At 44.5% G+C, this 15,746-nt stretch overlaps 1 protein-coding gene across 4 annotated transcripts in view; it reads left to right on the top strand.

The window, feature by feature from the left end:
• The window catches only part of Wdtc1 (WD and tetratricopeptide repeats 1), a 68,719-nt gene that overhangs the window by 36,393 nt on the left and 16,580 nt on the right, over positions 1-15,746 (top strand). For all 4 annotated transcript variants that reach the window (XM_021643811.2, XM_021643821.2, XM_021643801.2 and 1 more), the window contains exons 4-6: positions 8,360-8,406; positions 9,048-9,159; positions 15,511-15,698. In XM_021643811.2, coding sequence (XP_021499486.1) covers positions 8,360-8,406; positions 9,048-9,159; positions 15,511-15,698 — 347 coding nt within the window. The remainder of the gene's footprint in view (positions 1-8,359; positions 8,407-9,047; positions 9,160-15,510; positions 15,699-15,746) is intronic.

Below are 15,746 nucleotides of genomic sequence, written 5' to 3' on the forward strand. Positions count from 1 at the left end.
GTTTCTCTCTAACCCTGGCTGTCCTGGACTGGATTTGTAGCAGGCTGGCCTTGAACTCACAGAGATCCTCCTGCTTCTGCCTGCCAAGTGTTGGAATTACAGGCGTGTTGGCACTGCCCCTGGCTCATAGTATTACCCTTAAATAAGTTACATATAGGGGCTGGAGAGATGACTCAGAGGTTAAAAGCACTGGCTGCTCTTTCAGAGGTCCTGAGTTCAATTCCCAGCAACCATGTGATGGCTCACAGCCATCTATAGTGAGATCTGGTGCCCTCTTCTGGCATGCATGTGTACATGCAGGCAAAACACTGTATACATAATAAATAAATAATATCTTTTAAAAAATTGAAAAAAAAACTTACATATATTTTGTAGTCATCCTTGAATATGTCTGGGGGATTTTTCTAGAACTTTCCACAAGTACGAGCATCTTCCAATGCTCCATCCAGGTTTTTGTGTAACAACATGATGTGTCATTTGCATATAACATACTGACATACTCCTGAGTACTCCACAGCCTCTCTGGATCATTTTTAATGCCTAATGCAATGTAAATGCTGTGTGTAAATAGTCATCATACTGTATAGTTTCAAGACAATGAGCAAAACAAGTCTGCACGCAAACGAAAGTGCCGTATTCCTGTGTGCATGGCTGAGTCTGCCCACATGGAACGGGCCGGTCCCGGAGCCAGTTACACGTCTCACCTCCTCACTCGCCTTCATTGCCCTTCTCTTGTGACTGTTTTTTGACACAGTATTTATTTGTAGCCTAGTTTAGCCTTGAGTTTTCTTATAAAGTACCTAACAGTTTTCTCAAACGCCTTCCCTTCTACTTCCAAGTCCCAAGTGTTGGAATTACAGGCATAGGCCACCATGCCTGGTTTTGATTGCCTTTTATTTCCATTTTGTTTCTTGTTTACTGTGAGCATAAATTCAGGTTACGTTGACTGGAGGAATGTCACAGGAATGCTTAGGCTTTATTTAAACTGTAGCATGGAAGTGGCAAAGTGGGCCTTAAATTTTCTTTTGTATGTGCTTCTGTGAACATTCACACACACGCTTTTGTGTAGACATACTTTCAGATCTCTTTAGTATCTACCCAAGAGTAGAGTAGCTGACTTACATGGTAATTCAGTGTTATTATAGTTGATTTCTTGAGACAAGATTTCATAGTGCATCCAAGCTGCCTCTGAGTTGAGCTTCAGAGCCTCTGCCTCAGCCTCCTGAATGCTGGGATTAGATTCCTGCCCCCAGCCACACCCGGGTCGCTGCCTGGTTGTCTTTTTTTTAAGCGTTTACATTTATGTATTGTGTGTATGTGTGGGTACACATGTGGAGGTGAGGTGACAGTTTGAAGGAGTCAGTTCTCTCCACTCAATGTGCAGATCCCATGGGTCAAACTAAGGTCATCAGGCTGGGAAGCAGGGGCCTTGACGCACTTGAGTCTTCTTGTTTGCCCTGTTTTCGCATTTTTGCTTTCATTGTTAGATTTAAGTCATCATTGCTAATTCTCAGTCATGGAAATTTGTATTTTTTTGTTTCCTCCAAGAGTTTTATTGTTTGAAAGAGAAGGTGTAGGTATTTGATCCATGTACATGTAAACAAAATTCAGTAAGATATCCAGTGAGGTGGGGGGTTGTTGGCAAAATTAGGTCTCTAAAGAGGTTCCCACTTTACTCTTAAGGTTTTGTGGGGGTTTTTGTTTGTTTGTTTGTTTTTGTTTTGTTTTGTTTTTTAGATTTATTTATTTACTATGTGTACAGTATTCTTCCTGCATGTACACCTGCATGCCAGAAGAGGGCACCAAATCTCATTACAGATGGTTGTGAGCCACCATGTGGTTGCTGGGAATGGAACTCAGGACCTCTGGAAGAGCAGACAGTGCTCTTAACCTCTGAGCCATCTCTCCAGCCCCACCCCCCCCTTAAGGTTTTGATTGTGGGCCTAGTCTTTAATACTGAGGCATCTCTCCAGCCTGCCACTCCATTCTTTGGTTGTTCATGGTATCAGGGAGCAGACTTAGCACTGAAGTGCATCCCCAGCCCAAACTTAATTATTTTGCCTGTGCTTGTCCAGTTGTCCCAGCACCATTTATTGCAAAGACTGTTGAAGTGTCTTCACTCTCGATAGAAACTAAATACCCATAAATGTAATTTTTGTTGTTGCTGCTGTTGTTAACTGTCAACCTATACCATTTATTAAAATGCCTGTCCTTAGGCCAGGACCACTTTTTAGCAGTGGGAAATTAGGGCATGTGAGTCTTCCAACTTTGTTCTTTTGCAAGATTGTTTAGTTATTCTGAGTCCTTTGCATTTCCATATGAGTCTCAATTGCACTGCCACTTATAAATAAAGTTTTATTGGAGCACAGCCACACTCATTCATTTATGTATTGTCTGTCTGTTTTAGTGATTCAACAGCAGAACTGAATGATTCACACAGAGACCATATGGTATGCAAAACCTAAAATATCTATTGTTTGGCCCCTTACAGAAGAAGTTGTTGACACTTACTTTATATAATGAAGTAAATTCGTGTTTTCATCACCTGAGAACAAAAGCATGAAGGGATCTCTAATTCTGTCCCCTATTCAGGCAAGTAGAGTATGTAGTGTATATACTGTGTGGAGGATGTGAATGTAGCAATGGAGACGTCCAGTGCCGTTGAAAGGACCCTGCTGTTTGCAGTCCTCAGTCTGGAGAACCATTCTGAGCTATGCATTAAGGGGCAGGACTCCCTCTCCCCAGCAGGGCCTCCTGCTCCCTGCCTGACTTCATCTGGAGAGTGTCTCTAGACACCACTCCCACAACCACATTTGATATACGGCCTTTGACACAGCTCCTCGCTAGCTCTCTCCTCCCTGGGCCTATAAAATAATTAGGTGCTGTTTCTGGTCAGATGATAGGATCATGTTGTTTAGTGCAGATCAAGCAATCTTGAAGTGCCTAGTTCCAACCAATTATGTACACCTACCCCCACCCACTCCCCACAGAGCAAAGTTGAAGTAGCCACGGAGAACAAAGACCCTGACTCCAGATTGGCCACAGAGAGCAAAAACCCGTAAAAGACCAAGGCTTCCAAAAGCACTGAGATAAGCCCTCCCCAACAATTGCCAGTATTATGTGGCCCTACTTCCCCCCACAGCCAGCTCTATGATCTTAGAGACACAGAGAACACCTGCTCACAGCTTGGAAACTAGTAAAAACAAAATACTTAATCAACAGGTAGGATTATCACAAGGAAAAAAACCCTACTCAATTAATAAACTGGAATTACAACTGTTTGGTGAGGGTTATTTCTCCCCAGGATGTGGAGAGGCCTTTCCACCAGCCCTTCTAAAACAAAACCAACCAAGACCCTCCCAGAATTTATCCTAAGGATATAAGCCAGTTTAGACAGAAAGATAACAGACCCTGTGGCTAAAGCAATGCTCCTAAACAACTTTATCTGGGAAGGAATGACCCTATAACACGGGCAAGCATGCCAGAGACTAAAGAATAAACAATATGGCAGATGGATTGTACCCATGATATTGGGACTGCCTCTTATCAAGCCTCCTCTCTGGCCCAAGCCTTTATAGACACAACTCAGCCTAATTCAAAATGTTTTAAATGTGGAGAAACTGGACATTGGAAAGAAACTTTCCCCCAAAATGACTCAGCTGCCTTCAAACCTCCTAATTTTTCTAAGTAAAGTCACATGTCAAGCCTTGTCCTCTGTCATTCTATGGCTGTTCTTAACAGTAATGCCTCAGTATCTCTCCACAGCTCGTACCAGGAGCTAAGCCCATGCTAACTCATCATAACATTGCTTTACAGGGAAAACAAAAGTCAAAAACATCCTACTAGTTAGCAGTCTCCAAGCTGATGTATTCCTTCATGTAAGCAAATTTAACTTCAAGGTCTGGATTTCTAAGGCTTCCCTGCCTTATGCATCAGTTTCTAAAAGGTTACCAAGACACACAGAGAATCTTCTTACACGGGCCACGCAAGTCATGCGCTGTTTCGCTCCCCAGACACTTTAAGCAGGTGGAGTAAGGGATGGGGATGCTGTAACACCTGCCGCCTGCTTGCTGCAGTGCCCACCCGGGGACAGCAGTGCCAGTGAGGAACTGCATCAGCACGTTGCTGACTTGCTGCCCTTCATTACTCCTCTAACTCTCTGCTACGCCTAAACCAACAGATGACTGATGTGCTGTCAGACTCTTAACCAGCCTAACCTGTGCACGCCTCCTCTCTTCCTGCAGAGCGAGGGGAAATAACCTCTGGAAAGACAACCCTCCTGCCAGGGTGCCCCACTTGTGATTATTTCACAGATCTACCTCTATGAGGAAGAGAAAACTATCACAAACCAGACAGAGATGAGAGATTTTCATTCCTCCCTGGACCAGCCATCCTCCTTGGGTCTTCCTGGACCAGGACAGCTGCCATTATCCAGACACACCTGACCAGAAACTTTTGAAACAGACTCGACAGCCCTAAATTTCTCCAGTGATAGATACTCTCTTGCTGGAGTTATGCTCCGATGCAAAAGAATACTAGACTTAATAACTGTTAATCATGGGAACTCACATGGTATTGGGGAAAAAATGTTACTTCTATGTAAGTGGATCAAATGCTTTTGAAACCAATGTTAATACCCTTAAAAAACTGTACATATGATTGAGATTTCAACCCACGGAACAATTAAGTTGGTTCAATACCCTTTGTTTTCCTAGCTCCTGCCTCTTCTTAGCCCTCTACACTATATTTTATTTTGATGCTTGCTCCTTGCCCCATTCATTTCCTCCAGTGACAGATCACCTCCATTGCTGGAATCACTATCAGTCAGGCCATGGCAGACCCTAGATCCCTCTAATATGGATGATAGATTTCTTAGTGCTCATGATGACACTTCTCCACTATAAGATAAAATGGAGATGTTGGCAGGACCCTGTTTGAGGTTGCAGTTCTTCCAGTCCAGGTAGCCATTCTGAGCTCTACACGAAGGGGCAGGACTCCCTTTCCCCTGAAGGGCCTCCCTAGTGCTGGGATTAAGGGTATGCACCACCACTGCTCTGTCTGGTAGTTATTACTGAACCTAGGACCCCTCATGTACTAAGCAAGCACTCTACCACAGAGAGATAGGTAGATAGGTAGGTAGGTGGATGGGTGGATGGGTGGATGGATGATATTTAGTTGATGTATATATTTCCTTATCTGAAAATATATGTATATAAGTATGTATTTTTCCTTTTTCTCTTCACACCTTTCTCCTTTGTAGTGATGCTTATTAGAGCATAATAACAAAGAGTTATTTAATGTCTCTGAAACTTAGTCTTCCTTATAGAAAGAAGTACTGAGGTCACGACCAAATGTCTACAATTCTCCCTAACATTATCATACATGGGTTCAGAATCTCTGTTCAGGTCCTCTGGAACTGCAGCAGGGCTCTGCCGCCTTCCACATTATTTTGTTTGTTTGCTTTTGACACAGGGCCTCTCTATTAAGTCCTAACTGTCCTAGAACTCACTGTAGACCAGGCTGGCCTCAAACTCACACAAGTCCTCTTGTCTCTGCCTACCAAGTACTGGGAAGTAAAGGTGTGCACCACCATACCTGGGCCTCACCAGGCTAAAAAGAGGGTGTGGTGGCTCTGTCCTTCCAGGAGGCTGGAGGGTACAGTAGAATTTCTTTCTCTCTTTCTTTCTTTCTTTCTTTCTTTCTTTCTTTCTTTCTTTCTTTCTTTCTTTCTTTCTCTCTCTCTGTCTTTCTTTCTCTCTTTCTTTCTCTCTCTCTCTCTTTCTTTCTCTCTTTCTTTCTCTCTCTCTCTCTTTCTTTCTCTCTTTCTTGCTGTTCCCAGCTTCCTAAGGCTGCTGCAGGTCTTGGCTCCTGGCCCTTCCCTCTGCCTCATAGGTAGCAGTGGCTGGTAGAGCCTTTCACACCTTCATCCACCTACTTCACTGCAGCCAGCGCAGGGTCTCTGAATTTAAGGATCCACATGACTGGATTGGACCCACCTGGACAGTCCAGGATCATCTTCCCGTCTCAGAGTCCTAACCGTAATCACACCTGCAAAGTTCCTTTTGCTACCTCAGACAACATTTGCAAGTTCCAGAATGATGGCGAGCCATCATTAGGGAGGCTTTTCGGCCTGCACAAGTTCTCATGTTTGCCCTCACCAAGTGGCTGTCATCCAAGGCCCTTCATCATTCATCAAGATGAAGCTGAGGCTCTAGGCACAAAGATAGAAATGATTTTGACTCAGATACAGGTGTGGGGTTACAACCACGTGTATGAGAGGGCAAGAGGCCTTAGGTCATTGGGTAAGCTGGCAGGCTTGAGCAGAGGGTGTACACTCAAGTGCAGGGCCTGAAAGGAATGCGTTCCAGCTCAGAGGAGAGGAAGAGGAAAGACAGAATGGCCTTCTCTGACCGGACAGCTGGAAAATTAGATGTGTTTGTACCCCTCAGGTCTCCTCATTAGACTCATGTGGTCCATTAAGCAGCAGATACCTGGAATGCACTGTGGATGTTTGCAGGACGCTTGTAGGCCTCAGTCTGGTGGAAACAATCACAGAGCCACAGAGCTATAATGTAGGGTGGCAGTGGGAGCCAACAGGAAACACAGGCCTTGCTCACTGACACCTGAAGAACAGGTTGGAATTGTTGGTTTAGATATTTTAGACCACAGGTAACAGTCCAGTTTGAACGAGCTGAGGGTCAGGAGGAAGTCTGTGTTTGTTGCTGTAGTCAGTCTGGTTCCGTTTTCTAAGACGATGGGCTAAGCTTGCCTCTGGGTGTTGACTTCATCCCCGAGCTGCCTTCCCTCAAGGTGGCAAAAACGTGTGCAGCAGTTTCAGGAGTCAGTCACACCCACATGCCTGCTTTCCTTAAAGCAGGGCACCCGTATACCCCAGCTCTCCTGAGAATGGAGCACACCTTCTCCAGAGGCTTCTTTTCCTCTTGGACATCTGATTCCGGGTCCAGGTTCACCTCTCAGCCCATCACTGTGGCCACATAAATGCTACTGTTTTCTATGTACTATTTGGATTAGGCCTAATTCCAGAAACCGTCACTGACAAGAAAAATGGATTTGTGTTTTCTGGGTCACTTGGTTGTGATTTCAGGCAGGTAGTTCAGTAGCAATCTCCATGCTCTCAGGAAGCATTTTATTTTCTTAAAATTATTTCACGTGTAATAAGTAAATCAGAAGAGGGCACCAGATCCCCTGAACTACTGGAGTTTCAGGTGATTGTGTGTAGGTGCCCTTTTTTTTTTTTTTGACAGTTTCTCTGTGTAGCCCTGGCTCTCCTGGACTCACTCTGTAGGCCTCAAACTCACAGAGATCCACCTGCCTCTGCCTCCCAAGTGCTGTGATGGTGCTATTTTTTAACAATTTTACTTTACTTTTTTATACCTCTTCTTCCCTTCTCCACCCCAATCCCTTCCAACACCAGGTAGAAGAGAAGGTTAGAGGGCGGAGATCTCTTTACTACTTCCTGCTGGTTAGGAACGTAGTTCCTTGGGACAAGCCCAATCTTCGCTTCAGGATATTTCTAACTTCTTGTCAAACTGCATCAACAGCAACCAGGAGCAGCAGTAGGGAGCAGCAGGCTCTTCTTTCTAGGAGCCCCCCCAACACTCTGGACTTTGGCATTTATTCCCTCTCCGAGTCCTCAGAGCCCTTCTCAGACCCTACACGAGGCAAATAGTCTGCTGCTGTGGATAATCTGAATCAGCCCCATATCCAATACCTGGGATTAAAACAAAAACATGTTCATATAACATAACAGGTTTTTAAAGACACCACATTTTCCACTATAGTTGTGAGCCACCATGTGGGTGCCAGGAATCGAACCTGAGTTCTCTGTAAGTTGCTGTTAGCCACTGATCCATCTCTTCAGCCCCACTTTCTCTGTTTCTTAACTAAAATGTTTAGGATAAATAGTCTAGCTCAGATTACCTTTTTGCATTAATCTTTAGGGTCTGCCTTTTGTAAGGAGTGAGGATGGAGGAATATGGGAATGAAGCATGGGACCACAAAGATGCTGCAAGCACTCTGTCCTTAAACTTGTCCTTTGAAGGAACTGTATGCCTTCCAAGGATTAGGGGCAGAAATTTTTTGGTTTTTGTACTTACTCATGTATGAATTTCCTGCAAAGTGGGATTGGTGAAACCTGCCCTTTATAACTCAGGTGTCCAGTGTCAGCTGAGACCGCGTGTGGAAACACTTTTATGCTGTGAGATGGGGGGCATTTTAGTTCTAGGCCTACATGGCTCTGGCAGCTGCTGACGGAGAGGCTGTTTGCTTGATTAACCGCACTTGTGTCTCATTGAAACTGTCTGATCAGCTCTTCTTAACCCTCTGTTTCCTTCCCCAGGGTCACTCAGGATGTGTCAACTGTCTGGAGTGGAATGAGAAAGGAGAGTAAGTATGAGCTAGTTGGGGCTAGAGAAGGGGTCAGAGAGTTGGGAGAAGAGGGTTCCTCATCTTGGTTTATCAAGGAGATGAACTACTGCTGTCTGATTTCTTTGTTTGTTTGTATGTATATGTGTATTTGTATTTATTTTATTCACTTTGTATCCCCCCATAAACTCCACCCTCCTCCCTCTTTTTTTGTTTTGTTGGTTGGTTTTGGGTTTTTTTGAGGCAGGATTTCTCTGTGTAGCCTTGGCTGTACTGGACTCACTTTGTAGACCAGGATGGCCTTGAACTCACAATGATCCCCCTGTCTCTGCTTCCCCAGTACTGGGATTAAAGATGTACGCCATCAAGCCCAGCTTCTCTCTGATTTCTTAAGCTTATGACTGTCAACACAGTTGAACTATTACTCAAGTATAGACAGAAGTTTGGATAACATCCAAACCCTAGTTTAATTTAGGCTGATGTATTGGGAGAATATTGGAAAATTCTTAGCAAAGTAAAATAAAATCTACTAATATTTACAGGCTAACCTTAAACTCTACAACACCTCCTATGCTTTGACTTCTGTGTATCCTCTGGGAATGGGGTTGGGGAAGAGACAGCCTGGGGCCTTGACAAGCTCGAGCTCCTAACTCTGCCCACAGCTTGCTGGCTTCTGGTTCCGATGACCAGCACACCATCGTGTGGGACCCACTGCACCACAAGAAGCTGCTCTCCATGCACACTGGACACACAGCAAATATCTTTTCTGTCAAGGTGAGCAAGACAAGCCGCACCTGTCTGGCTGTGGGCATGGTTATATTGGTATAGCGTGTCCCATGGAAATATCCCAGTGATGTGAGGAGTGGACCCCATCTCTTTTCTATGTTCTTCTCAGAACCATCTGGCCAACTCAAGATCCACTTACAGTTATTACATATTTATTTGCTTGTGTGGAGTTACATGCATGTCATGGTACATGTGGAGGTCATAAGTCAGTTCTTGTCTTTTACTCTGTGGGTCTTGGATCTCATTTGGGTCATCAGACTCTTCACCCATTGAGCCATCTTGCTATCCCTCAATCCATTCATATGTATGTGAGCATGCCTCCTGGAAGTCATATGAGCAACCAAGTCTTATGTTCTCTCTTAGCCTGTTTCTTCTCCTGTAGAAAGGAAGGAGCTAAGGAGGATCTTCAAAATTCATGAACAAATGAATTAATAAGATAGACAAATGAGCAGGCAGGGCTGAGAGATGGCTCAACTGTTAAGAGCACTTGTTGCTCTTCTAGAAGACCTGAGACTACAGTTCCCAACACCCCATGCAGGGCAATTCACAGCCACTTGTAACTCTAGCTCCATCATATCTGACACCCTCACAAATGTTAAAAAATGTTTAAATATTTTGTATTTCTATTTTATGTATATGGGTGTTTTGCCTGCATGTATGTCTATGTACCACATGTGTACTGTGGCCAAGGAGGCCAGGAGAGGGCATCAGAGCCTCTGGAATTGGAGTTGCAGAGGGTTGTGAGATGCCATGGATGTGCTTGTGCTGGGAATCGATCCTGTGTGTCTGGAAGAGCGTCAGTTCTCTTAACAACTGAACCGTCTCGCCAAGCCAGCATTTTTAAAATCTCTTATTATTATTTTTTTAATAAGCAAGTAGCAACCAAGAGGGTTAGTATTATGATTCACTTAGGTAATTGATTGCAAACCAGGTTTGGTGACACAGACACACATATAATCAAATCCTAGCACTTAGAATATGGAAGCAAGAGGATCAGAAGGTCAGAGTTGGGGGCTTCAAAGTTCATGAACAAATGAATTAATAAGTTAGACAAATGAGCAGGTAAGGGCTGAGAGATGGCTCAGAGGTTAAGAGCACTGGCTGCTCTTCCAAAGGTTCTGGGTTCTGAGTTCAATTTCCAGCACCCATATGGAAGTTCACAACCATCTATAATGAGATTTGGTGCCCTCTTCTGGCCTGCAGGTGTACATGCAGACAGATCATTGTCTACATAATAAATCTGAAAAACAAAACAAAACAAAGTCATTCAGGGTCATTCTCAGCCCGATAATGAATCCCAGGCCAACGTGGGCTACATGAGCTGAGTAAAAGGGTTTGTCACCCTGAGTTCAAGCCCTAGCACCTATATAAAAAGCCTTGTACCAGGAAGACTGAGACAGGAGAATACCTATCTTTAGCCATTGCTACTGGCTACCAGCCAGTCTAGCCAATCACAAGCTCCAGGTTCAATGATAGATCTAATTTCATAAAATAAGGTAGAGACCGAATGTGGGGGCTTGACAAGATGTCTCAGCACATAAGAGCCCTTGCCACATAAGCCTGACAACCTGAGTCTCCTGCCTAAATCCCCTGTAAAGAAGGAAGGAAAGACCCAACTATAGAAAATTGTCCTGCAACCTCTGTGCGTGTACCATGGCATATGTCCCAACCATGTTTGTGTATGCATGTGCATGCATCCTGTGTGTCCATCCATACATAAGTAGATTTAATAAAAAGATTTTGTTGTTTTTAATAAGAAGAATAGAGCCAGGAATAAAAAGAGTGGAGCTCAGTGGTTAAGAGAACTTGCTGCTGTTAGGAAGGCCAGGGTTTGGTTCCCAGCACCCTATGCAGGCTGTCTGTTGCTTGTAAGTCCAGTTCATCAGATCTCACTCCCTTTTCTGACTTCCAAGGCAGACGTGCAGGCAAAACACTCATAGATATAAAATAAAAACAAAACAAAGCCACCTAGCATAGATCTTGTATTGTAGCTCTTCTACTTTGTTATAGGAAATTCCCTAAGTAAAAGGGAATTTATCTGAGACAATGTGGGAAGGAACCTACAGAACTTTGAAGCCCTTATGTGAAAACATGAGATGAAATTTGTCTTTTTTTTTTTTTTTTTTGCCTTTGACACAATTCTCGTATAATTTCAACTGGCCTGAAACTCAGCTAAGTGGCAGAGGATGACCTTGAACTTCCCATACTTCACATCTTCCTCCTTCGAGCGCTTTATCACAATAAGTTTATGTTGTGCTGGGATGAACTCAGGGCTTCATGGATGCTAGGCAAGCACCTTACTGAGCTATAGAACAAATCCAGAAGTGGCTGTGAGGCCTTTAATCACATGTGTGGTTGGAGAAGGAAGAGCTGATGCTTGGGGCTCCTTGAAGAAAGTTGTTTATGATTTGTTTCTTGAGGCAGGGTTTTAAAACGTAGAGCAGGCTGCCCTTGAACTCATATCCACCTACTTCTGCTCCCGGAATGCTAGGATTGAAGGCATGTGCTACCATGTCTAGCTTGAAGAAGGTTACACAGCCTTCTGGGGATGCGCCAGGGTGAAGGGGAAATGAACCAGGAAGAGGTACTTGAGAACTCTGTTCAGATTGACTTTGTCAACCTGGATCAAGATTTTGGGGAATCTGATGCTGGATGGTTTATTCCTAACAAATTTAAACATAGTATAGCAATCCCTTGTGCTCAGGGAATCGTAATTCTCTCAAAACGTGACTCGGGGTACATGTCATTTCTTCCAAGAAGGTAGGCTACCTGGATTAGCATAAGGGGCCTGAGAAAGGACCTGGGCTGGCCTCAGTCATACAGGTAACCTGGAGGTCCTTTGGGCTAGGAGTCACCTCTGGTCCTGCTTGTAGGAGCTTGATATGGCCTGGCCTGGCCCAGATCACCAGGCTGTAATGACTTCCAATTTCCAGCTTTCTGGATGGAAGAACAGGTTTTCCATCTTTTCCATTGGAAAGACATTCCTGCATGCTTAACATTCTTGGTTTCTCTGGAGATCTGAGGACCTTCTTGCTGTGCCCCAGGGTCAGGGCTGTTGCACTGAGGCTGTCTGTCACTGAGTACTGTGGCTGCCAGGTTTAAGGATCTGAAATGACCTGTGAGGTAAGGGCCTTCTTAGCCCTGAAATTCTATACTTTAATATTCATGGGCAAGTGCCAGTGTGAGACTGACCTTTGAAAAGCCCTTCTAACTAGTCCTCTTTCCTCTTTTAATATCAAGAGCAGTGACAGGTACCCGAAATCATAGCCAGGCTAAAGAGCTCTAAACCTGTCACCCTAAACATTGCCACATTCCCACTCACTCACGTCCTGTGGATTATTTATTCCCTGTGAATTTTCTAGAAGCAGAACTGCAGCTTGCTCCATGCTTCTGATGACCAGCACATGATGTGCAGGACCTGTTGTGCTGCAAGAAGCTGGACAGTGTTGTCTGTGCAGTCAAGCTTAGGACAGAGAGCATGAGCCTGCAGTTTGGCATCACTCGCTAGTTCAGAGACTAGACTTCGACAGTATTCTAAAACAGCCCTTCTGGTGTTTTGTTGTTGTCCTTTGTTTTGACTTGGTTTGGTTTTCGGTGTTTTAAAGATACATTTTCTTGCCTGGGTGGTGATGTCCCATGCCTTTAATCCCAGAGCTCGGAAGCAAAGGCAGGGAGATCTCTGAGTTTGAGGCCAGCCTGGTCTCCTGGACAGCCGAGACTACACAAAGAAACCCAGAGAAACAAAACAAAATTAAAAAAATTTTTTTTTTCTTTCCTTTTTTTCTCTTTCTTTCTTTTGTTGTTGTTGTTGGTGGTTTTTGTTTTGTTTTTTGAGTCAGGGTGTCTTTGGAGCCTTGGCCACCCTGGAACTCACTCTGTAGACCAGGCTAGCCTCAAACTCACAGAGATCAGCCTCTGCCTCCTGAGTGCTGGGATAAAAGTGTGCCACCACTGCCCAGCTTATTTTGTTTTGTTTTTTAATTATTTATTTATTATTTATACAGTATTCTGTCTGCATGTCTGCACACCAGAAGAGGGCACCAGATCTCACTAGATGGTTGGGAGCCACCTTGTGGTTGCTGGGAATGGAGCTCAGCACCTGTGGAAGAGCAGTGCTCTTAACTGCTGAACCATCTCTCCAACTTTTGTTTTTTGGTTTTCGAGACAGGGTTTCACTGTATAACAATCTTGGCTGTCCTAGAACTAGCTATGTAGACCAGGCTGGCCTTGAACTCACAGAGAGTTTCGTACCTCTGCCTCCTGAGTACTGGGATTAAAGAAGTGCACCACCACCACCACCACCAGGCTCACCACCAGACTAAAAATACATTTTCAAAAGTGTATTATTCCTGTTTGTGTAAGTATGTGATATGGGAGAAGAGTCATGGGTGCTTATAGCAGATGTGCGGAAATCAGAGGACAGCTTTGTGGAATTGGTTCTCTCCTTCCATTTTGTGGCTCTCTGGGATTGGTTCCAAGGCACCAGGACTGTATGGCAAGTGCCTTTCCCCACTGAGCAATCTTGCCAGTTTTTGTTTTAAGAAGAGCAGAGAAACCTTTTCAATTGAGGTAGTCAAAAGCTGACTAGGCATTTACGGTATCTCGCACGTGCGCTCCCCCTGGTGGAAACCATGGCACATTACAAATGTGGCCGCAGTGAGAGCTCATGTACTTGTTTCTGCTGCTGTTGGAATCTGTGCTATCTCGAAACAGGATTAAAGATTGCTGCTTCCCCTAAAATTAAGTTTATATATTCCTTTTTCTAATGTGCAAAGCAGAAAAAGTGTTTTTTTTTATATATAATTTATTTATTTATTTTTATTCTTGTGTTTATCTGCGTGAGAGTCAAATCTACTGGAACTTGGGTTATAGACAGTTATGAGCTACCATGTCTATGCTAGGAATTGAACCCTGGTCTTCTGGGAGAGCAGCCATCTCTCCATTCCTATGTTGTTTTCTTTCTCTGCCAAATAAAAACTAAAAAGGAGAGCTGGAATATAGCTCTGTGGTAGCCTGACGTTCTCCATGCCTGTCCACAGGACAGAAAATGAGGGAGGGGGACAGGCAGACAGAAAGAAAGGGGGGAGAGAGAGGGTGAAGGCGAGAGAGAGAGAGAAACATACTCAAGTAACATCAACCCTAAATACTTTCTTCCTCAGAGTTAGAAGATAAAGCTGTATCCTGTTTGTACATCAAGGCCATGTTTGTAATGTTTGTAACGGTTTGTTTCTTGTCATATGCGGTCCGGAATGCTAAGTTCTCCGCTTCTCTGGGTGATAATAGTAGTCAGCCCTTCCCCAGTGTCCAACACCTGAGCTTAGTCCACTGTTTGCTACCAGAAGTTGTGCTGTGCTGAGCATTTTGCCCAGATCCCCTTTTCTCTTTTGGATTATTTCTTAGAAGTGAGATGGGAAGAGTTTTAATCTTTGTTACCTGATTCCCCAACTTTTCCACAGAAATAGAGCGTTTAAAAATACCTAGTCTCTCCTAAAAATCCTGACTCATTCTTTTCAGTTCTTAACTATTTCAGCTTTGTTACTTAGTTTTAGCTTATTAATAGTCACCGCGGACTGGGCAGGTAATCCTGTGTGCCTACCATGCCCTGGGTTCAGTCACCAGTACCAAACCTGGATGGATGGGTGTATGGGTGGACGGGTGTGTGGGTGGACGGATGTGTGGGTGGATGGATTGATGCACATAAAAAGCTGACAGTCTTGGGTTTAAAGAGCCCTGCTGTGTTCCGACACTCTGTGTTTTCTGTTTGTTTGCCTGCTTTACTGTGTTGCTGGAATTGAGTCCAGAACTTCATACATCTTGCACATGTGGTCTGCCAATAAGCTGCACTTTAGCCCATGACCCTTTCAAAGGTGTTTTTCTTTGCCTGTGGTGGGGATTGAAGTTAGGTTTTACACGTACTGGGTGAATACTCACCCGGGGTACATTCCCAGCCTCCAGCTCAGAATGAGATTGTTTTCAGTACTAGCAAGAGGAAGCAGCTGCCTGTGGTCTGTGTTTGGAAGTTCTTAGTAAGTACAGTTAGGATTATCATCCCCTCACTTCCTGCCTGGAGAAGAATCAGGAAAAGGGCTCCTTAGGCAATCCAGCTCAGTGTGAGTGGCGGCCACTCCGACTGCATGAGGTATACATCTTGATTTTAACTTGTAGTGCTGAGAGGCTGCTGCTTGCTCTCCAGAGATATTTTGGTGAGCTTTTATAGATGAGCTTACTCTCCTAAGAGACATGAGTGAGAGGGAAAAGCCATGCTGACATCCAGGCCAGCCTCCTGCAGGAGCCAGCTCTGCCCCATCTCCTGCCAGTCACTCACTTTCTTCCGAGCAGTTCCTGCCTCATGCTGGAGACAGAATCTTGATCACGGGAGCAGCTGACTCCAAGGTGCATGTCCATGACCTGACGGTAAAGGAGACGATCCACATGTTTGGAGACCACACAAACCGCGTGAAGCGCATCGCCACAGCACCCATGTGGCCTAACACGTTCTGGAGCGCCGCTGAGGATGGGCTTATCCGGTAAGGGTCTCTGCGTGCACTGGCTGTGTGTCTTCTGTTTCAATGGCT

This window comes from Meriones unguiculatus, chromosome 3, assembly GCF_030254825.1.
Source record: "Meriones unguiculatus strain TT.TT164.6M chromosome 3, Bangor_MerUng_6.1, whole genome shotgun sequence".
NCBI classification, from domain to species: Eukaryota; Metazoa; Chordata; class Mammalia; order Rodentia; family Muridae; genus Meriones; species Meriones unguiculatus.